The 25,139-nt window shown below is 34.2% G+C and overlaps 1 protein-coding gene across 1 annotated transcript in view; it reads left to right on the top strand.

Annotated features, from left to right (window-relative positions):
• Positions 1-24,093, top strand: part of LOC107293037 (glypican-5-like) — a 222,156-nt gene extending 198,063 nt beyond the window's left edge. The window contains exons 8-9 of the mRNA XM_015822166.2: positions 23,422-23,572; positions 24,038-24,093. Coding sequence (XP_015677652.2) covers positions 23,422-23,572; positions 24,038-24,093 — 207 coding nt within the window. The remainder of the gene's footprint in view (positions 1-23,421; positions 23,573-24,037) is intronic.
• Positions 24,094-25,139: the final 1,046 nt, after the last annotated feature.

Genomic DNA, 25,139 nt, shown 5'->3' with positions numbered 1-25,139 from the left:
TAAGAATCTTGAAAACAGGATATATAGTGATTTAATAAGATGAATTTATGAATATAATTTAAATATAAGCAGATCAGAAAAGATGTTATATGCTAATGTTACTGTTATTTGTACAAACACAACAAAAATATTTATATTCAACTTTGTATATATTGAAAGTATTAAGAACTATATTTGCTTAATATTGATAAAAGGAGAACACTGTTGGAATAAGAGAAGATCAAGAAATATATCATTAATTAATAGATTGATTATGGAATTATAGAAATTAACTATTATTGATTGTTTTTTAAACATATGAACCCAGACAACACGCTGTTTACTGAGCACTGTTATTGTTAAAAATCAATACATTTTTTAAAAAAAAGAAATGCTGAAAAACAGGAAGACTGTAATTTCATAAAGAAATGCACACATTTATGAAGTATTCAAATAGCAAATTCTAAGAATCACATGCAGAATATAACGCTGATAAGTGAGCACATCTGTTCCCTCTTTCCAGCCCATCAAGGGGCTGTTGAGGGTGAAATGAGGGGCTTCACAGGTGATGAAATTGCTACTGCTGCACTTCCATTCTCACCCACAACAATTACCAGTTTCTAGAGCAATGAAGCTTCAGAAAACGATTTGTCTAAATAGGCACTCAAAGCTCCTTGATTATCAGTGAAAAGACCCAGCAGTTTGCTGTTCACAGAAAGCCAGTTAGAAAGGAAATACAGGTCTGTTGTACAGCTTTGGGATGTAGTAGCTTTAGATGGGAAATAAATTAGTTTCCAAAAATTGGTAACCCCATTTCTTTCTTTTTCAATAAATCTTGCTAAAAATTGTGCCTGGAAAAGAAGTACCTTTGGTTTGGGGCAAATGCCAAAGAGACTGACTGAAATCCTGACTTATTCCTGTCACTTCCTTGCTATCAGCAGTACCAGGTACTTTCCAAACATCTAGTTGAATGTTGATCAACAGGATGAAAGTGAGAAGAGCATTTGGGGATATGTCACCCTTAAAAAGAATTGCTGAGGGTTATGAGTTGTCCATGCTTTCATAGCAACATCCAGTCATATAAATAAACCACTTATCATTGGTGGCCTTTGATTTAATACAATTACACTAACAGCTGAAACCATTTATAACAATTTATAACTCAGTTACAACCATTTTTTAACCTGATATTCTTCATTTTTCTTGATTCTTAACACACCAAGTATATTTTAATGCATTGAAAGTGTTTATTGATAAAATATACAATGTATTTTAAATGCCAATTTTAAAATAACATATTTTCAAAGTCCCAGGTGGCTGATTCTTTTTTCCATTAAAATTTTCAGGCATGAAGTTGCCAAAGCAGGGATCTGCCCTAGGCTTCCATTTGTTAGTTTAGTTATGTGACATAACTTCAGCTTGCTTTAAGATTTTACCTACTTGTAAATCATGCTATCAACAAGTATTGCTGCATTTTCAATCTAATTTATTTTTTGCTTTTTCTCTTCCCTCTTAGTAAACCTAAAATAGATTACAGTTCATAACAAATGGGAAAATGTGTGATATTCAGTAGTATCATGAAAAATTGTTGACTAATGATATAAATGGCATTTCACTAAATTTGTTTCAGAGTTTGACATTTTTACTCTGATGCACAATCAGAAATACCATAAGGAGCATTGACAGGAGCACCATTCATTTTTGGAATAATTACTGTAACTAATTCCATAGCCTCAGTATTGGTTAATTGAACCAAAATATGACATGGAAACAGTAGCCCAAACTAGAGCAATCTCACATTGATGAAAGACTATTCTCCTTTAAATAAGTAGATTGTGCTGTATGTTGAAAAGTAACTACATAAATTACTAATTTATAACTCATTTTATAAAATGTTAGTCTTGATTTAAGATACACCTCGTGTATAGTCTGTTCTGAAAGATGTCTTTCACTCCTTAACATTAAATATTTTTATATTCCATGAAGCAGAATAGAAAATCCTGTTCTTATTATCCTTACCACCTGTTCAAAAATGTACCAGAAAAATTATAAGTTAAAGAGTTAAAACATAGTATTCAACAACTCTGGTAGAAAATACTTTAAATGTTTAATATTACAGCTGTACAACAGCTGGTGAAATATTTAGTACTTAAATATATTTAATATTTAGATATTCTCAGCAACTGGCTAAGCATCTTCACATTAAAACTGTGGGCAGCAACTCAAAACCATTTATGAGCAGCAGAGGGCTGCATACATGCCACTGCCTACAACGCTCTTTGTGTGGGATACTTGCCAAACAAAGATCTACTACAAGAATCCATGTGCCTACTAGTTATGTTGAGAATCCTAGCAAGCATCAGTTACCATATATCTTGAGAGTATTCATTGATCTATAAGCGTAATGGGTAGAGACTTAAACTTGGGTATGTTAAAAAGAAAGCAGTATAAATTAAATCTTCAGCATTTTCAAAGATAAGTATTTAACTAAATATGAAAATCTACCTGTAGTTGATCCAGGATTGTAATATACACAGACTTCAGTGTGCGAGCTGTTAACTTTATGGCATCCCATTTTGTATCTTATAACAAACATAATTGTCACTGAAAATGCCAATATATTTCTTGCCTGTTAGAACCTGGGGATGATTTTTCTGGATGCATTGGAAAAGTGTGGCTGAGTTTCCAGGTTTTGATTTTTATTGTTCTAAGCTGCTGAGAATTGTGTTTTAAATGGGAGTCATCTAAGTCTTTTAAACAAGCAAACAAATTGCATCCCTCTTAGACAGCAGAAAATAATTAGTTGTGTGGCTGTGTGAATTGTTTTTTCTGATCCTGTCCCATTCGTGTCAGAAGCCCCTTTGAAGCAGTTCCGGGTTGAAAGGATTAGCCAGTGCCATCACTGTTGCCCGGAGGACACCTGTGGGGGGCTCCATTCATGTCCCTATCAAGGAGCTGGAACGAATGATGGGAGCTCACCCTGCCATAGAGCAATACTTGAGTCTCAAACAAGGGCTTGCTAACCTCCAACCCAATATCCAAATTATGTGACCCATTTCACTCCTGATTGTTTTACTGTGTCTCATATCAAATACTGTGGTTATTTAGGGAAGAATAAAGGTTATTTTATCATTATCCTCTTTAGTTATGTGAAGGTTATCCACTGAGTAAATTATTATTAAATTAAGTAGATTGTTTTTAATGCTTGTTTTGATTATTTTACCATTTTGTGTGAAAAAATAAAGGTTCTTTTAATATTACAATATTAATTTAATATTTTTGTAGAGTACAAAAATCATCACATGTTCATTAATGTAATTTAAATGCTGTGATAGTATATACATATTTCTTAGTAACTGATGAACTGATGGATTTCAGGTTTGGTAGAAAATCAATCTCCTTCATGGATTACTGCCTTGTCATGGCGAAGAGGCTTTTGTAACTCAATGAAGCTATGAGCTGTGCCTTGCAGGGCCACCCAAGATGGACAGGTCATGGCAGAGAATTCTGACAAAATGTGATCCACTGGATAAGGAAATGGCAACCCACTCCAGTATCTTTGCCATGAAAACCCCATAGACAGTACCAAAAGGCAAAAAGATATGATGCTGGAAGATGAGTCCCTCAGGTCGGAAGGTGTCCAATATGCTACTGGGGAAGAGCAGAGGGCTAGTACTAGCCCTATGCTAGCTAGTACTATTGAATTCAGGGTTATTTTCTCCTTTAAAATAGCAATGAAAATTACATTGTATGTTTATATTCTTCATAAAGGTAGGCAAGTTCTTCCTTTATATCATGTTGTATAAATGCAGAGGTAAGCTGACTTATTTCTTCTGAATGACTCGATCTAAAAATGAATTCACTGTACAAAGCATGGATGTTTGTCCAGTACATTAAAGAACTACCTGATAGAATTGGTGCTGGAAACAAAAAAGAAGAAAGAAAGAAAGAAAGAAAGAAAGAAAGAAAGAAAGAAAGAAAGAAAGAAAGAAAGAAAGAAAGAAAGAAAGAAAGAAAGAAAAGATAAATAACCCATATATGTGGTAGACACTGTTGCCTAAAAAGTCATTTGGAAGGCAGATGGGTTTTTACTCCACATCTTCAATTTTCCCAAACGCAGATTTTTGATAGAAACATGGCCAGGAAATATATGCTTAGAATCCAATCTGAGTTGGCTTATTCCAGCATAAGCCCGAAAGCCTGGAAGACTAAACCTTTGGTCCCTATGACCAACTCAGTTGGATCCTGCAACATTATCCTGGGACATGTATATTTGCCTCCATTTGCAATATATGCTTGGTTTGGAATGAGTTTAAATTTCCAGGACCAGATGAATTGCATACCTAGATACTGATGTAACTTGCTGATGATCTGGTAAAATTACCTTTGACAATACCTGGAGAATAGGTGAAGTGCTGAAAAATACAAAAGTCCCTGTTTTTAAAAGGTCAAAAAAATGACATCTCAGTGTGATATAGATATCGGGCAAGAGTTTAGAGAATATCATAAAGTGATGTATCTGTAAGCATATCAAAAACAATGTAACTATAAGAAGTCAACATGCATTTGTGAAGAACAAGTCTTGCTTAAGTAATATAATCTCATTTTTAATTGGAAACTTTCTTAGAAGATTATGGGCCTGATGAAATGTAATATATCACAATTTCAGGAGTGTATTTGACAAAGCACCTTATGATAGTCTGATTAGCAAACTAGTTATGTATATAATGGATGGTACAATTATTTATGTGGAAAATAAATGAGTTGATAATCATATTTAAAGAGTGCACTTTAATCATTCTTAATCAGATAGAAATGGGGTGCTACAGAGTTTAGTGTGAACATTTTTAGTAATAGGTTGGATGAAGAGTTGAAAGAAATGGTTATCAAAATGGAGATAGCACAAAATAGGTGGGATATTGCAAAAAACACAAATAATATTCAAAACAGTAATGAAACCATAGGTAAATTTAACAAAAACAAATGCAAAGAAATATAAATAAAATGTGTAGATATAGAATGGCTGGTTCCTGGCTTGATTACTTGTGAAAAGGGTTATGTTAGAGTAGTTAATTGGAAACTAAATATAAGTCATTTGATGTGATTGTAAAAAACAAATGCAAGTGTATCAGAAAGCCCAATTGTAGCTCCTAAATAAATCAAAGGAAGTTCAGTAGTGTTTCTATCTCACTCTGCACTGTTCAAGGCCAAACTACCCATTTTAGTTTTTGTTCATTTTTAGGTACAGCACTTTAAAAAGATATTGGGAAAAGTTTGAAAAAGGCATAAAGATAATAAAGGGATTAGATATGTAGTCCTGTGAATAGAGACTGAAAATGCTGACTACATTTAGCCTTCAGAAATGTTGGAGGAAAGGAACTAAGTAGGATAGCATTCTTCAAAGATCTGAAAGCATATCACACAGAAGGTCAAGGCCTCTTTTCCAGAATACAAAATCATGGATTTAAGTTACAGGAAGATGGATTTCAATTGACTGTTACCAAAAAAGTCTTCACCTAAAGCCATTTGACAGCTTATACTCAAAGTAACTGCATCTTCTATAACAATTTCTTTGTATTATGCCACATTTTTGGATTCACATTGTTGATATTCATATATTGGCCTTCTGGAGGAGACGGAGTCGAGATGTTGCTTGATGTTTATGAAAATGAAGCATCTGTTTTGATAAACATCGGGCATTTTCTTTCTATAGAAATTCCACTGAGATATAATTTCCAAACCAATTCTATGAACAAATGCAAGACATTAAGAACAAACTCTATAATTTAAAAAATTGTTGGAAATGCATGAATCTATCTATTTTGTTCTTTGGAGGAGGGGTGAATCTTGGAGTCTTGATCTTTGGAGAAAAATCAAAAATAAATACAAAAATATATATGTTAATCTAAAGTAGCCCTAGGTTAGACATTGTATATTAATTACCTTCTCTGCCACCCCCCAAATCAAAGCTCATTTTATAAATCTTCCATGCAGATCAAAACTATGTTCTGCATATCAATTTTGAGCCATGTCTGCCCAGAGCACAAGATAATCCTCTATTAGTGCTGCTGAGAAAGTTGATTTTGTACATCTTTGATGAAGTGAAATCAAGTTTAAGGTTATTTGAAAGTCAGACAAGAGTTTAAAAAGAAGAGATAGAAAAAAGTAATTCTGTGCATGGAAGTAATGCTATAACCTCTCAGGTGATAATGGTCTCGAGGGATATGGGCAGGTACAGATTGCCTGAGATTGCTTAGATTGAAATGGAGCAGCCAATGTCCATATCAGCACACTTGATCATTTATCTAAACTGTATTGACTTTTCTTTCTCTTTTTTTGCTTGAAAGGGAGAAAAAACTACAAATACACTAAGGGGAGTATTTTGTATCCATTTTCTTTTATGAAACGAAAGAAAAATTTCAGTAGGAACTATCTACTGAGCATGAGGAAATATTTAATCATAACAATTTCAGTGTATTCCAGAATATCATCACCACTGGTCCAAATTAAACAAAGCAAATAAAAAAATTCTTCAGGATAACAAAAATTGGCTGCTGCATTCTTGAGCAGTAGAATTTTCCAGGTGATCCTCAAGGGCAGTCCCATGTAGAGGGCATTGTAGTAATCTAAACATCTTTCCCTAATGGATTGGTGATTATAAAAAATAATTTCTTATATGAACATTCCTACTAAAGAGGAAGTATCTGGCCCCATTCGAAAGCATGCAAATGCAAGTAGATTAATAGGTACCACTTTGGTGGGAAGGTAGAGCAATCTGTGTGCCTTTGGCATATAGCCATGCTGGCCACATGACCACAGAAATTGTCTTCGGACAACAGTGGCTCCCTCAGTCAAGAAATGGAGATGAGCACTGTGACCTAGAGTTGGATACAACTGACAGGAAAATCTTTACCTTTTTATTGCCACTGGAAGATGCCATTTGCAGAATGAAACAAAGAAGTAGCTCCCTCATTCAGTAGTTTATTCATAGTTTGGGCAGAATTTATTTATGTAATTTTTCTTTGTTGCCATATTTTTCTGTGAAATTCTGATGTGAAATTCTGCTCTCATGCTGGTAATATGTGATTATCAAAGAATGTTCTGGCACATGATTACAAGCATGGCACTGGCAAAACCTCATCATTTAGCTGCTGGAGTTTAAAACTATATAATTACTTGTTGAAAAATGTTTTGAATACTTACTGAACATTATTATATGTGTTCTGAAGCTTCAGAGCTCTTCGTTGATCAAAAGTTTAAAATGTCATACGAAGAACTGAAGTTTGCACTGAACAACTGCTCAAATGTCAAAAATTAACAAGATTCTTCTAATGAAGCAAGATAACTTTTTTGTAAGTAAGTAGTACATTGGCTTTTAGTACAGATACATCATTTTGCCCACCTCTCTTACAAAAAAAAAGCTTATTGTGGTCACCTGAATTTTAATACAGTATGGAAAGCTACAATTAGAAATAAGAATCAAGAATTAATCCCTGCAATAAGGTTGCTAGCTGATGAGGACTACATAATAAAATTTTAGGAGGAGAGAATGCCCATGGTTTCTATACCATCATTCTGGAGTAGGGTGGCCAGATCATATAACACAGTGTTACACAGTGGTTCTTCTTTCTCTGGGAACAAGTCCAGTCTGGGTTGATAGCGGATTGAGAGATTAAATCCAAGCCCCCTGTTTTGTGGGTTGTCTCAGGATTCCATTGACTCGCGCTCTTAATTAACATCTCCATGCACTGCTGGGTTAGGTCATCTGTCATCACAGACTACAGTATCTCAGTGCACTGATGATATCCAGTTATATGTAGCTGCCCTGGGCCAATCAGGTCATGCCATCAAGGTTCTTTGCTAGTGCCTGGAGGCTTTGAGGTTTTGGTTGGAGGAGAACAAGCTTTGGCTCAACCCTTGAAAAACTGATCAACAGTGGGATTTAAAATCGCCTAGTTCTGGACATTTTTGATCTTTAACCGTGTATGGGAGGTGAACTTTCCCAGTGAAAATTGAAACACAATTTGGGGATTCTCCTACATTTAGGACTTACACTTAAGAGCATGTAGCAGTCAGGTTAGGAGAATCTTTCATCGTGAAACTCATTATATCCATTCCTGGACTGGGATGCCTTGTTACAAGATTAACTTAATCACTCTTGTAAGGATTACTTTAATGCTGTGTAATTAAAGGAGCTGCCCTTGAAGACCATTTGGAAGCTGCATCTGGTTTATAATGCAGTGGTACGCACACGTTTTAACATTTCTTGTTATCATCATAGAACACCACTGTTCTGCAAGCTATATTGTCTCCCAGTGATTCAGGATACTGGTAATCACCTATAAAGCCCCTCATGGCATTTGGGGGAAACACTTTATAGTTTTTATTTACCCCTCCAAATCTAGTAGGAAGAAAATACTCTGTGTTCCCTTGCATTAAACAATATCATCTTTTTGGAGCCCAAAGGTGCGTCTTCTCTGTGGCATCATCTGCCCTATGGAGTAGCATCTGTTCACAGATCCAGATGTCCTTGGCCATTAGAGATCAGGCTGCTCTTTAAACATAGGGGCCAAATGGTTAGGCAATCTCTGTTTGTTAATGTTTTCCTTTATGAATTGAGTTGTGTTTATGGTTTTGAGCATTATGGTTGTTGTTAAAATGTTTTTAACTACTATTACTTTTGTGAGATTGGCCTCACAAAACAAACAATTAACCCTCATTGTTTCAAAGGATATCCATTGTAAGGGAGGGAATATCAACAGAACAGCCTTCTGATTGCAAATTTTCAAAGTTGCATCTTTTTACATATTTTAAGCCTTTTTTAAAGTCTTGACCAGTTTAATATGAAATATAAATGAATACAGCTTTAGAAAATCTATTTCAGAATAAAGAGAAAATTATAGGTACAAGTTGTAGATTTTATTAATAATATGACCTGTATGGGAGAAACAGAATTTTTAAAAAATAGTTATTGTGTTACAGTGGAGTCCTTGATGCTCTTTGAGCTTTGTTGTTTGCAGATGTTTCATTACCCAATGAAGTAACATAATCAGTGCTCTGTGTGTGGTATTTGCTGTTTATATATAGTAGTTTGCCCTGCCAATATTGGTATTTTGTGGTATGTTATAGTAAAACACACACACACACACACACGTACACTATAAAAAAATTGCAGTGTTTATCACCTCAGCTACCTGTGGATGGTACGTACCATGCAGGGTCTTGTCTTGCCATGGCACTTCCTCTGGTTAATCTTCCTCCCATATCTGCTGCTATCTCAGGCATTTACTAAGCATTTCATCTTTGGGTGCTGTCTTGTGTGCTCTTGCATGCTTTGGGTTTCATTCAGGACAGTAGCTTTGACACACGACTCCAGCCTTCCTCTTTCCAGTTAGTATACAATGTCTGGGTGTTGGACTTGGGGTGAAAACCTACATACATTGTGAGGAGCTTCTTCACATCAGCAGCTTCCATACTCACTGTTTTGCCAGCTTACTATACTGGTGGGGTAACCGATGACCGGCAGGGCATACATGTTGATAGCATGGATCTTGATCTTCTCATTGAGCTTCTATTCAGGACATGTATGATTCTTTGATGGTATTTGGATATTGCTGTCTTTTTTGCCTCCTTTTCATGGTTCTCTGTGGGATACGAAGATTCTTGTAACTGGTCTATATGTCTGCTATGTGGCCCTCTGGTAGTTTCCACTCCATCAGTCTTAACTACTTTCCCTGTCTTGACTACCATTCAGCCATACTTCTCTAGTATGTATGACATCCCAATGTCCTCAATGTAGATCTGTATCTTGGATCAGCAAGTCAATGTCTTGTTCCCACTTAGCATACAGCTTCATGTTATCCATGTAGAGGAGGTGGCTAATGGTAGTTCCACTCTTGAACTTTTACCCATATCCAATAGTTGTGATTATCTGGCTTGGGAATCTATTATAGAGAATGCCAAAGATTAAAAAAATATATTAGGAAACAAAATGTTTCAAGTTGTACTGTATGCTAAGACTGAACAAGATATTGACTTGCTACACAGACCTAATTCAGTGATATGATTTAAACCAAGCTTATTAATTGTGAAGGAATCCAGCAAAGTTGGAGAGGGTGCAATTAGAACAGGCTGGTATTTGTTAGGGGTCCTGCATATTTGATAAGATACATCTTTGTTCACAAAGATATCCATCAGAAATTCTAATCCTAAAGATTCTGTTTCTAGTTTTTTGTTTGTTTGTTTTTTAAAAAAAGCTAATAAGATAGGAAAAATCTTAAGATCTACAATGTTCCCCATGTTCTTACTTCAGAAATTACTGTGCTTGGGTTTCTCTCTTTATTACTATGCAGCCTTCATCCCTTCATTTCCTTTTCTCAAACATTTAAGTTTTAGCAATAGCAACATCTGACACACAAGCCAAAACATGTCTGCTTTACAAGATGCAGAGCAGCTCATCAGCAAAAGCACATGTCTTGCTGAACCTTTCCAAATACATTGGAGAGGAACAACAGATTGTGGCAATTAAGACAGTCTCTCAAGCACTTCAAACCACAGGTACCTCAGCTGTGCTTTTAATATTAATCCAAGACTTTTAATGATAAAAGTGACACCAGAAGGCTCTTTATTACAGTTCCATTTTATTCACTCTTCCTTTTACTTACAGTCTTTCACTCTGATGATTTCTACATATGCATACATCTGTAATAAAAGCTCCATCTTTTATTATCTTGGTATGTTTTTTGTAGAATTAACCTTACCAAATTACACTAGAGAGAAAATTCTGAGCTACAATATCAAGCAAAGCCAATGCTTTCTTATTAAAAATTCACTGATTCATTAACTATTATGTAGACAGTGTACCATGCCTGCTTAATATGCCAGTCACTCAACATATACTTATATTGAGTGATGAAATAAGTGGAGTAGTCCAATGGGATAATTACAGCAAGTGACATTTTTATTTAAAAGTGTAGTTCTGAGATAAAGTGGGTTTTACACAATACCCTCCAGTTCAGGCACAACTGTTCATGTTGGGAAAAACTTTTTTTTCCACAATAATTTCCAAATCTGTCATTTAACATCACAGGTGGACATTCAAGTTTATATATTTAGAGATGTGACTCATGAGAACAACATAAGCATATCCAGAGTCCGGAAATTTAGGAACTCATTACAACAAAACTACTAAATTAAGAGAGATGGTTAGTCAGTCAACTCAGAGTTGTGGCAAGTGGTAGAAAGAAATCAGAAAAAGAAGTGGGGTTAATAGTTGATAGTTAGAGAGAAAAATATATTGCAGGAAAATCGTAGACAATGCTAAGGGCTACAACCCTGAAAATCTATTATTACTATATATGTAAGATTAAATTACTGCCACCCAGTACATTTTAAAGAAGCCAGAAGAGTTTTTATTTGCATATTGAGATTATGAAGGCTTATGAAGGTGCCAAGAAACATCTCTGAATTCATGTTTTCAGTGGGGACACATTGAACTTGCTGATGTCTATTAATTAAGAATCTATAATTTCATTTACATGATTCAATGCCAATAGTACCGGTATCAGTTTTTGCCTTTGCACCTATGTTTGATTCCAAAATCAAACCCTACTATGTACACACACACACACACACACACACACACACACACACACACATTTTAAATCAAGCCATAGGAACAGGTATTTCTATTTTTTAAAAACAAACAAACATGTATCTGAATATGTTTAGATCTCATGTACTGATTAATACTGAGTTAAGATTCCCCAGCAAATAAAGAAACCATAATTTCCCCATACAATGTATCCAACTGACTAAAGTGCTAAGAGGTTGAAGCACATAGCAGTAATAGTCTGCACCCCTTCCTTTAACCTAAAATTGTTAATTCTATTAAAATTAATGTGCTTCCTGCTTGGATAACCAGAGCTGTAAAAAATATGCAAAGTTCTTTAAAATGATTTGTATTTTTCTTGCTCTTATGCAATATGTAATTAGGGAACATTAATTTTGATAATTGTAATATGCTTCAGTAACCTTTTGGAGTATTTTAATTTTTCAACCAGACTTAATGGCTTAGGTGAACTAGCAACATTCAAACAATGATGCAGCTATTACTTTTATCAATAATTTTAATTTTAATAGGCTTCCATGACAAGTGGAAGTGGCTCAAGAGATATCCAAGCTAACACAACAGCTGTTTCTGTTCCTGGCAGACAAAGGCTAGATTGGTTATTGGATGGATATACAGATAGAACTATATTACAGCCACAGACCAACATGTGAAAGCACAGCTAAATAGTATTAACAATTTATCCAGAATATGGAACTTTTTATTTTATCAAGTTGTGGATGAGTCCAATCCACAGAGAAGCCATTTATTTAGAACAGTACAACAAAGCCTCAGCAGTTATCAGAGCCCTTCACAAATCATAAAAACCAGATTAACAAAACGAAAAATATTAATCCATTTAAAAGAAAGTGCAAAAAGTACCTCAGTAATATCACTGTCCATGGGCCTGGTACATCCTTTTAAGAGCTTTGTGAATTCAATATACAGGAAATACTAATCCTAGAATAAATGCAATCATTATATTCTCTTCCCCTCCCCTTCCCTTTTTATGTTTTCAAATCAATCTTGACTCTCAGCAGCTGCCTGGATAAGCCCATGCAGTTTTCAGTTTTATTTTAAGAAGTTGCCATTCTTTTTTTCTTAGAGCTGAGAGAGAGTTACTGGTCCAAAGTAACTCTAAAACAGGACTAGAACTTACAGTTTCCTAGTTTCTAGCCCACTGCTTTTAACTACTATATCTATTTGGCTCTCAGCCATAGTCTACTTGAGTGTAAATAGAGTTCTGGACTTATAGGTAGACTAAAAAGAAAACTTGGCAACTTGTGGAATGCACCATTAGGGCACTGGTCATTCAAAAGATTTGGTACACAATTTGAGAGTCCTCTAAACTCACAGGGACCTTTGCATAGATTTGTCTGCTGTTCCAGATGTGACTTTTCCTTGACTGGGAGGCCTTGCTCAGAGACACTCATGACATGGTCATGGATTACTGCTGTGCACTATTCATGGATCTGTCTTGAAGACCACCTAGAAGTACAATTAGTCCAGAATGCAGCAGCTCATGCAGTGATGAATACCCCTAAATTTATCCATGTTACATCTCTGTTGCACAAGCTAAACTGGCAGTCTCTGCCCTATGGAACACTCTTTCCCTGAAGATTGGCAGACATCTGCCCTCCTAGCTTTCCACAAAACACTGAACACCTGGCTTTTCCCAAATCACTGGGAAAGGATAAAGTGATTGCATATCAGAAGCCTAATACCAAGTTTTTGTTTTTAATGTTTATATTTTTAATAGTTTTAATGTGAGTTTTATGTTGTTTTATAATTGATATTGTTTTAATTCTTGATTGGGAGCTGTCCAGAATTTGGGATAAGATGGACAGCTGCATTTTTAAAAAATAAAAAAATAAATACATGGCCTTTTGTAATTCTTTTGTATCCTTTCAGATGGTTTACAACCTGTAACTTTGTGGGCTTTGTAGCTGTTCTGCATGCCTTTAGCAATCATCATTGTAACTGTATAGTACGTGCCAATAAGATACTTATTGCATCTGTGTCCTATTATTTTGGTTCATAACTGAATCAGGCATTTTCCCAACAATATAAGAATGGGTTCTGTTTCTGTAGATGCTGTTCCTGGTCTTTCCTTCCAATATCACTGAATAAATATTGTCCAGTCAGATACACTGAAGTATTTAGAAAGAATGTCTTTCTCAAAGTACTTTGTTGGGTTTAGAAGTGTAGTAATGTTTCTATTCCAATATTTGTGTAAGAGTTATTAAGCTCTGTTTGGTTATTAACATTTACCAGTGTCTAATTTGGTATACCCTTTACTTGCTCATAGACCAGTTGCCTTGTTGAATTTGGCTATTGAAATTAATTTTTGCTACATTTGTTCTGTTTTAGTTGTTATCAGTTAACATATATTTCATCTTTATATGACCCTCTGTAATGGGTAATGGATGGTGTTTATCCTGAAGTCATAAACAATAAGGACACTTTTATTTCAACACATTCAGAGGTAAACCCAACTTTGAACTATGGAAATGTGAGGGGACATGTTTGCATATTCCATAGTGTTGATGAAACTGTATCAGTTTTTCATAAACAATTGATTGTGACTTCATCTGCTAAAGATGGGTGAAGTTCAGTCACCATAAGAGAATTACTAAGTTTTCTCTACCATTGTGCGCAAAATAATCTAATATCTTTCTCTAAGATTGCTGGAAAGATTATCCATGAATATATTCCAAGCCAAAGAATAAAATTTAAAGTTAATAGGAGGTGATCACTACCCAGGTAGCAATCAATCTTGAGGTGGTTCAGCAAGTCCAATAACCTATAAAAGGTTGCTATACAGCTAGTGGTACTCATTGTGACCCTTGATTATACATTATCCTTGACAGTTCCCACTTATTGCCCTTTTAGACTACTTAGATCTAAATTAGTAAAGATGTGACCAAAGAAAAGCTCTGCAAAATTACCATATGTATCTTTATACTGGTGTGTTATAAAGAGAAACTAATACTTTGTCAGGGAGAAGTTGCTGGCATTTTAGATAAAGGTAATATAATTAGATTCTGTTCAGGCCTTGAAATCACCTCCTATATTTACTGGTGCTTGTGAGAAGTTGGTATCCATCCATCTATATTTTACCTTGTACTGTTCACTTAAAGAAGGACAAGCTTACATTTTCCTAAGTAATGTACAACATATGGACTGTTATATTTGGCCTTCTGACACATCATGTTCCAGTATACCAGTGAAAGTGGGAGAAAATGAATACCAGTCAGATTGTATGAAGTTTTATGCCCTCAGCTAGAGTTTTCACTGAGGTTGGAATTGTAAAAACCATTCATTTGGTCATCTGTTGCTGCCTTCTGCTTCTTCTTCAAGGATACACATCAGTTCAAGGGCAGGGATTCAGCTCCCAAAATTTAAGTGCAAATGATCCATCAAGGGGAGCAATTGCAGCAGAGTTGGTACATTTAGCAAGTAGGTAACTGTTGTCCATACGCTGTAACATCAAGACTTTAATTGACAGATTTTAGGAGATTAAACCTATTATAGGGGTTTCTATGCCATTTATTTCTCAGCAATAATAACAAACTATTAATATTAGCCACACACTGCTTCACTTGGCCTCCTTTATAATGGGGATAAATGAAATCAACTGTTCCTGAAAAAACAGTCACACAGGATTGTATAAAACATGCATTTTTCCATTGATGTGGTTATAGGAAACTGCTTAAAATATAGCTTATCATGTACTTTTCTGTACTCAGTGACTATAGTGATATACACCTACATGTTAACCAACTATTACATATTTATATTTAACACAGTAACAGAGTTGGAAGGGACCTTGGAGGTCTTCTAATCCAACCACCCACTCAAGCAGAAAACCCTATACCTTTTCAGACAAATGATTGTCCAGTCTCTTCTTATAAACTTTTTTTTAAAAATTCAAATTTTATTAAATGTACATTTAAAAACAGAAGTGGACATGATTCAACTTCCCTGGCTACAACACTGCTATTAGTATTACCTTATGTTACAGAAAGAAAAACAGAAACTTAAAATACATTCTATAACAGGACAGAGTATAACAAACTGTACATATAACATCTGTAAATTTTTTGGTAAACCATCTTTCAGTTGTCAACGTTGTATTTACATATCTTTCAGTTGTGTCCTAATATAGGTGTTAATAAGAAGTCCTTACGATATCAACTAATCAATCGATAATCATCTCAGCGATCCTCCTTATCTCTAACCAATCGTACAAATTTTTCCTAATTTCATAATACTCCGTTTCAGTTTTATTTTTAATCTCTAGAGTTAACCTGTCCATTTCGGTGCAGGATAAGATTTTATTTATTTATTTAAGGATTGGATACACTTAAGGAACAGAAGATTACTGGCATTAGAAGGCCATGACATGCAAATAGGGTGGCATGCCATAATGTGGGACGGGAAATATAAGGCTCATCAGTACTTTCAGAATCATCATATTAGATGGGCACTATTAGACGTGTGGATAAAAATTAAAAAATTTAATTATATAGAAATTCCCAATTGGCTATCCATATTAGAGATATTCATGCACCCCAAATTCATAAACTTAGGAAGAGTAATCACATATAAAGATATCTGAGACGAGAATGGAGACCTGAAAACAAGGAAAAGATTATTAGAAGATGGTATAGAGTTGGAGTGGTGGGCATACTTACAAATACAGCCGTGATACAGAAAAGACAAAAAAGAACCAGGGATAAAATTAGAGCATACACAATTAGATAAAATCCTTCTAGGAACAGAAGATCAAATGATAAAAAAGATATATCAATATTTATTAGAACAAGATTTGTTAGAGGAACAGGTAAAAGAAACAATGTTAATCTGGAGTAAAACTTTCGGTTACATTATTGACCTAGATAATTGGCAATCATTATGGGATAGAAACAGGAGGTTAACGCTAGCCACCTCATATAAAGAAAATCTATACAAGATGTTTTATAGATGGCACCTTCCCCCTACAAGGCTAGCAAAAATAGATAAAAAAAACCTCACCAACATGCTGGAAATGTAGAAGGCTTCCAGGGACTTACTATCACGTGTGCTGGGAATGTTCAAAAGCGCAAAATTTTTGGCATCAGATAAAAAATTGGCTGGAAGAAATACTATTACAAAAAATTGATTTAAAACCAGAAACCTTCTTATTAGGGATTATTAATGGTAAACTCAGCAAAGCATCTTTCTACTTACTATTGCATATTTTAACCACAGCAAGATTGGCATACGTCCAAAAATGGAAAAGAAAGGAAACCCCCACTGAAGAAGAAATAATAAACTTCCAATATTGAAGCACACACAATTTCTGGAGGCAAGTCTTCCACTCATTAATTATTCTGTCAGGAAATTTCTCTTAGTTCTAGGTTGGTTCTCTTCTTGATAAGTTTCTATCCATTGCTTCTTGTCCTGCCTCCAGGTGCTTTGGAGAATAGATTAACCCCCTCTTCTTTGTGGCAGATATTGGAACACTGCTATTATGTCATCCCAGTCCTTCTTTTCATTAAACTAGACAAACCTAATTCTTGCAACCGTTCTTTGTATGTTTTATCCTCCAGTCCCCAGTCATCTTTGTTGCTCTTCTCGGCACTCTTTCTAGAGTCTCAACATCTTATTTATACCATGGCAACCAAAACTGGATGCAATATTCTAAGTGTGGTCTTACCAAGGCATTATAAAGTGGTATTAAGACTTCACATACAGATAACTAACAATCTGAACTGGTTTCTTCACATGTCATCCTTAGTGAAGCATGCAAATCAGCATCTGCATTTCCTGCATCGGATGAGGAGAGCACATCTTTCTCCTTCTGTCCTGGCCACTTTTTACAGAGGCACGATTGAAAGCATTTTAACAAACTGCATCACTGTCTGGTTTGGTGGCAGCAGTGCCTCAGATAGAAAGTCCATTCAGAGAATGGTAAGGACAGCAGAGAAGTTCATCAGAAGCTCACTTCCTGGTATTCAGGATGCTGCTTATAAGCGCTATGTGTTTAGAGCTCAAAGCATTGTTAGAGACCCCACACACCCACTTTACGGTCTGTTTCTGTTGTTCCCCTCTGGGAGGAGTTTTCGAACTATTTCTAGCAGGGCTGCCCAATTCTGTAATAACTTTGTTCCCTTTGGCATCCATCTGGTAAATTCGTAAGATTTGTTTCACTCACCATGTACATGTATACATAACCTGAACTAAACTGTTCTTTCTCTGTGTCATATAATATATGTGGGTATATGCATAATTCTGTATTTATTTATTTTTGTCATATTTATGTAGTGTATATTGGAACTGGTGTCCCTGAGAGAGTATTATGCAATAAAATTTTATTTTAATGTATGCTGATTAGTGTACATTCAAAGTTATTATTATTCTATTCTATTCTATTCTATTCTATTCTATTCTATTCTATTCTATTCTACATGATCTTGACCTTGATTTAGAACTTGATTGATTGATTATGTGCCATTAAGTTGTTTTTGACTCTTAGCAACTAGATAGATAGATAGGATAATCTCTCCTGATCATGGTCCTTCAGGTCTTCCAATCTCTTCTTTTTTCTTCTTCTACCTTTCTCAGCATTGTAATCTTTTCAAGAGAGCTATGGCTTCACATTCAAAGCAGGAGAATCTGGGCCTAGTTATTTATGCCTCAATGATATTCTGAGCTGATTTGTCTGATGTTCCATTTGTTTGTTTTGGGATCAGAGAAACTCCCTTGTTAGATGAGACTAGGCCACTTGTTAGGCTTCAGGAGAGCCGTTAATACCTGGCTTTTAAAGAAAGCTCTAGGTGAGGATCTGTGATAGAAAACAACATAGAAGCCCCAATTAATTAATCATGATTCTGATGCTCAGATAAAGTAATCTGGTCCATATTCATATTAATTTTGGGAAAGCTTTAGTATGTTTATACATTGTTAATGAAAAGAATGAGCTGACTGCTTGTGTTGCTATCTGCATATTTATAAATCCCTCTTTATGCTAAAATATCTGGATTGAGATGTATAACATTTTTTTCTGTATTCCAATCACATCTAAGGATGATATTTACAATATACTTTCATAATCTAAGCTAAAGAATTAGTTAATTCTAGGTACCTCTTAGTGTTTAATATTGGTTTCCAGGAAAAGACAGCAGTTCCCAGGGCAGTTTAGTGAATATGAACTACAAACTTTTCAATGTATACACAACTTTTGGAAATCTTGTTGCTTCTGTGGGTTATAAATACTCATGTTCTGATTTCTTTCCTCCTACACAAGTCCTTTAGTCTCATAAAAAAACATTGTAGAAGCAATTTGCTGGGTATTATCAGGGGGATACATTTTACACTCTTCTGGTCATTATGGTAGTTGTCTTAGTACTAAACACATGTTTTCCTACTTATAAAATATGATTTTTTTCTCTCCTATCAAAGAGTTCAAATAAAATCATCAATTTTCTTCCCAGTTCCAGTAGCACAATATATATATATATATAGTTTTATTAATTTGACACTACCTGAGACCTTGCTGCTATAAATAATGAGATTGTTCGCTGGTCTTCATGAAGAAATGTCAGACTTTTCATATTATCACGAAGCTGATGCCTACCTGTGTCAAACTTGGAAATAGATAATTATCCAAGAATTTGGAATAGAATTAACGTGCACTAGAGCATGTCATGGACATTTCCTCCAGCAAACAAGATGGGTAATTGCTGTTTGAGTACAAAGCAATGAGAAACATTTCATTCACTTTCTTCAGACAATTTGGAGGGAGCTACTATTTACAGATTAACAAATCACATCATGCCTTCCCCAAAATTGTGTCATTCAATTTGGTGGAGTCAGATGAGCTTGAGTGCAGTACTTCTTATTTCACACTTTTTAGGTCTGATCAAACAGATTGTTTCTACCCTGTCACTGTAAGACTAAAAGCTGGCAGTGTGAATGTTTAGATACAAGACAGCCTCGTCACAGGTTAAAGCTATCATCAGCCATATCATTACAAATGGATCCTTGAAATCATTTGTTCTCATTGCTCTACACTCTTCCTAAAGATTAAAATAAAAAACTTATCTATTCTTAATATGTGCAGTAATTTTCATATCTGATGGGGAAGAGGAAGTATAAGAAGTACCTACCAACTTGAAGATTTCATATAAAATGTATGTGTATACAATAGTTTGCAAAATGTAAGTCAGGTAAGTCAAGTAAGGATTGGGTGAGATAAATTCCAAAATTCATCAGGCCTAAATTTGTGCTCTTAAAAAAACCTATCTCCTGTTTAGTCAGGTATCTCCAAGAAATACCCAAAGGACCTGTAAAGAACAGCCAATCTTTACTGCAGTTTTTTATGACCTCTTGTCCTCTAATTTTGTTGGGACTGAGAGCTTTTATATTTCGCAACCATTGGAAATTCCTTTAGTTGGGAATTTCAATCCTATTCAAGTTTGATAAAGTTTCTAATTTATTCCCTAAATATGTGCTATTCAGAGATATACAGAGATATACTAATTTATTTCACCACAGAAATAAATTAGTTATATCAGTATTCTTGTCTTTTCTACATGAAGAAGCCTGTACAGTATTCCTGTGACATAGTAGTGGAGGAACTCACATCCATATTCCAGATAATTCATATTCATGCCTCCCAAAAGTAGAAAGAGTATTTATATTGTATTGTTATGTTATGTTATGTTATGTTATGTTATGTTATGTTATGTTATGTTATGTTATGTTATGTTATGTTATGTTATGTTATGTTATTCTCTTTTTTGAAATGAAGTGATTAGTTCAAAATTAGTTCCACATTTTTCACTGTGTTACATCTTTTTTATTGTTTTACTGCTATTATGTAGGGCCACACTTTTCTTTTGAAAACAATAATATTATTTGCTACCTCCCAGGTTCATTGTTCTTCATTAGCTGATAGGTTCCGTGGTTTTGGCATTGATTTTAAAATATAGTTATATTTTTAAAATGTATTGATCTTTTTAGCACTTTATTAACAATTTACAGACACTAAACCAAACAGGGAAATAGTGGGACAACTTCATATTATTATTTTTATCTTCTCCCTCATTTTACATTTCTACTGTCGTGAGAATAACAGGCTAGTTCTATAAACTATTCTTTGGGGTGTCCAATAAGTATTAAAGAATTGTAAGATTATAATGGATATATTTAATATTTTGTTAGACAATTGGCCTTGGTTTTTTAATATGGGTTATTCCAACTTGCAAATAAAAAGTATCATTAAAGTAAATATTAAAAGTTTATTAGAAAATACTGTTGACTGTATACACATTATTGAAAACACATTTCCTTATTTATAATAATTCAGGAGACTTTAACCAGCTTGAAGGTTACTAAAGCAATTACTGTATATAAGTCAGGTTCCCACTCTTAAAGCATGATTCACAATGTTAAGTATGATCCTTTTAAAACAAGTATGATACACAAATAAAGATAGTATGATACAATAGAAAGAACATTGGACACTCTATGGAGTTGGATTCAAATTCTTACTTGGTTTCTTTTTAATGAAAAGATCATCTATTATCTTGTGGTTAAATCTGTTAAGGGATATTGCATTAGAATGTATTTTTATTTCTAGTGGGTGAGACTATAACATTTAGAAGCTGAAATTATGAGCTTCTCTTTAGTAGTTTTGTAAGGTCATAAACCAAGTCTAAATAGTTGTACAATAAAAGATGATTCCCTTATTTCTTCAATACACCATGTAGAATTCTATGACTGCCTATCCTTACATCTGAACTGAACCTAGACCTGTTGATCCAACCAGGGGTAATCAGCATATGGAGGTTTTGCATAGCAGATTAATTCCTGCACAGCTTGCTTGGCTTTTTAAGTACTAATACACCAAGTAAAAAATTGCAATGGAAAAAAAAAACTTGACTGATATCATATGTTCAGTGGCATGAAAATGCAAGTATTCAATCCAATTGGAATTACCTTTTTTAAGGTAAGAAGAAAGCTCTCAAAGTTCATTCACAAATTCAGAATAACCCTTAAGAAGGCATCTTAAGAAGCTATTCAGCACTTGTGAAATCGCTCTCTTCGAATATAAACAAAATACAGGGATTGATTATTAAAGAATTAGATCACTGGAGTCATATAAGAAGGAGATCTTCTGCTTCAGTTGGAGGTGGGATAAATAACTTTTGCAGATCATTCTGACTTTATGATCTTATAGTCAAAAGACATCAGAAATCTGAGAGACAACTAAGCATGTATTCATCATGTACAGAATGTTACCAAAAGCAGTTTTTTTCAGCCATGTCTGCATGACATCAGGCTTTTAAACAATGAATGGCAGCTATGAGAACATCAAACTACTTGTTTAAAAATAAAATTAACTATCGTATTTTGTCTTATTAGCACAAATCATGCTTCTGCCACCCATAAATGAAATAATCTGTAAAAAGTGTGACACTGGGTGAACTTTTTTTAAAAATAGAGATGAATAACCATTCAATTTTTCTCCAAGAGAAAGGGACATTTGTTGAAGATGAACGCTTTTGTTACCTTCCATAAAAGACAGTAATGATTCATTGAACAATGTACAATGCAAATATATACAACAGATTCCGCCTGTCTCAAATCATGCCAACTATCTCTGCTGTACAAACAGAAATTCATTATTCACTTTTTTGGAGGCCACCACTGTAGCAATCTTCAGAGAGATTCTTATATGGATGGTGGGGTATGTTAGTTGACTTGTTAAAAACAGGGAATTTGACTTCAGAAGTTAGTAGCAAGAATCTTTTTGGAAGACAATGGAGAAAAAAATGTTAAAAATAGTATTTTTGATGCAGCAACTGATAAAACAGAAGCAATGTGTTCATATCACTAACTAGATACTTAAGAGTAGAATTACCAGATAACTGAATAGGGAAAATACATGAACAATTGGAAAAGAGAGAAAAAGAAGACATATTAACTATTTTACTTTTCAGTATTAGAGTAAATTACAGTTAAAAAAACTGAAAAAATGTAACCAAAAGGAAACCAGAAGTTGCCTTCAAGCTTACGTGTTTATTCAGCTGAACAGAGACGGACTCCTCTAAATGAGAGAAGCCCCAAATGACAAGAAATTCTTGTATTTATTCTTTCTGATTACATAAGCAAACCATCCAGCAAAGTTGACACACATAAGATAAAGATTTCACCCAGTAAGTCTGGCACACTGTAGATAAGAAGGGAGAAAGCAGAAGTAGCTAAACATGTTCCCTTTGATTTTAAGGCCATGCCTGCTGACATGAGGTCACAAATGAGGATACATCCTCCTTTTGCCAGTAGCCTGGTAAACAAGTAGTTTGTTAAGGGACTCAAGACCACCCTCAAGACCTGAGCACAATAGCAATTTCCCATTTGTATTTCCCACCAAGTATTATTAAGAGATATAGAGGCTTAGTTACTGGAGGTAATATATGATCAATATGAATGAAAAACTTGTAAATAACTAAAGATAGGAAATATTGATAGCCAACTGATATGTTCTGGAACCAGTGGCATTGAAAATAAAATCTAATAGTTGTAAAAGAAACAACAAAGCTCAAAAGACTGCTATTAGAAGACACAACAATATGTGCAGAAGTATGTCTAATAAAATGTCTTGAGTTTCAATAATAAACTCATTAGTAATGCTCTGTCTTTCATTTAGTAGTTCATATTGCTTTTAATGAATTTATATTAAACTGCTGATTCTGACTTCATTGGCAAACTGAGCAATGATAAAAACAGTGTTACATTTTTTCCCCTAGAAATCTGAATACTTTTACCAATGTTTTGCATTGTAGCTGGCAGCCCACACAACAAGTTTACAATCCGAAAGTTGGATTGACAGGGAAGGCAGCAGTGGGAATGGAATGAGTAAAGAGACAGAATCAAGTGGAGACTGTGATGATGAAGATGGATGCCAAGGATCAGGTGATAAAAGCTACACAAAAGGTAGGGCTACTAATTTTGCTTATATGCATTATAAAAGTTCATTTGTTGAAACTAGCTATTAGTTTTAGATCAAGATCACAAAGAATTGGTTAAATACATTCAAGATGAGAAATATCAATTCCTCCTGTTTGTGTCTTTCCTAAGCCTAAAAAAATTCTTGTAACTTTAAAGGTTTAATTTTAGATGTAAAAACTGCTAGTAAGACCATTTTGATTTAACAACTTTGAAATTTGTGGTTCAACAACCTTTGCTACTAATTTTATAAATTTGAATGCTGTGAGGCAAATATGTACAGTACCCAAAGCTATTGTCACTATTCAAAATGTTTTACATTTACTGTAAGATCGTCCTTCCATTATCATTTTTGGTGTTCTTCCTTGGAAAGATATGATCCCTTTTTTTCTCTTTTTTGAAATATGAATAGTTTAAGGTAAGCTTGAACTAAATTTTTTTGTTGCTTTCTAGGATCAGAATTCTATGACAGCAAGTTCTTAATTTTAACTATGGATGCAGTTAAATAATATTTAATTAAAACAATTATTTTAGTGTTAATATTTACTACAACAACTCTTGTACAATTTTCATTTCCCTTTGTTCAGCAGGATTTGTTTTTAATTTAATAAATGCTTTAAGCAAATTGTTTGCATTTCAAATTAGTCCAAATTAAACTGCAGCCAGGTGCTGCACTGGAAATTTTAATTGTTATACTATCAATGCAAATACTGTGTTTTTGTTTGGATTTTGTTTTAGTCATACAATAATCTAGAAGAAAGCATTTTAAATTTGGCTTACTAACAGACAAATAACAGTGTTTGAAAGTAGTCCCTACTTTCCCTATGATAATGTTATGGATTTGGGAAAAGTGATGTGGAATAGAAAGAAAGAATAATGTTTTTGTAGAAATTATGTCCATCAAAATATAGTCGAAATAAATGATAGTGAATAGTCTAGTCTCATTAAAATTCCTTCGTGACAGCAGCATAACGAATTTTATCATTAAAATATTTACTATTTAAAATTATTAATACAAGTAATGATATATTTAAATAACTGAGGTTACTTGTGCATTTGTTTTGCGTATTTAAATTTAATTGCATGTCCTTCATTTAAAGAATAGTAAGATTTTTCAGAATTATAATCATTCTTTCTGTGTAGGAAGATAGCTTTGTTGTCGGTGATGCTACAAGATTTTTGGAATAATTATTTTACGTATTAGATATTTAGGTATTATGTATAAATTTTGTACAATGAAATAAATCTTAATTGTTTCAGTTAGGTTTAATATATGTATTTTGCCATTTAGATACATCAGAATTTTTGTTCAAGAATGAAAAAGTTGTTTTTTGTGCTGTAATTTTTCAATACTTCTGTGCAGTTTTTTTTTCTTAAACTGTAGCAACAATTGTGGTAATAATTATTAATGTAGATGTTTTAAAAGGATCTGAATAAAAACATGGCGATTCAGGTAGTGGTCTTGGTGATAATCATCAAGACTAGTGGTCTTGATGATTATAGGAAGCATACTTTAAATACAAGGGAACAATAAAAAACTGATATTACCATCCAT

The sequence above is a fragment of the Protobothrops mucrosquamatus genome, unplaced genomic scaffold, assembly GCF_001527695.2.
Source record: "Protobothrops mucrosquamatus isolate PMUCROS unplaced genomic scaffold, P.Mucros_1.0 scaffold1484, whole genome shotgun sequence".
In the NCBI taxonomy this organism is placed as follows: Eukaryota; Metazoa; Chordata; class Lepidosauria; order Squamata; family Viperidae; genus Protobothrops; species Protobothrops mucrosquamatus.
The sequence above is the reverse complement of the archived record's forward strand: the minus strand, read 5'-3'. Positions and strand labels throughout refer to the sequence as shown.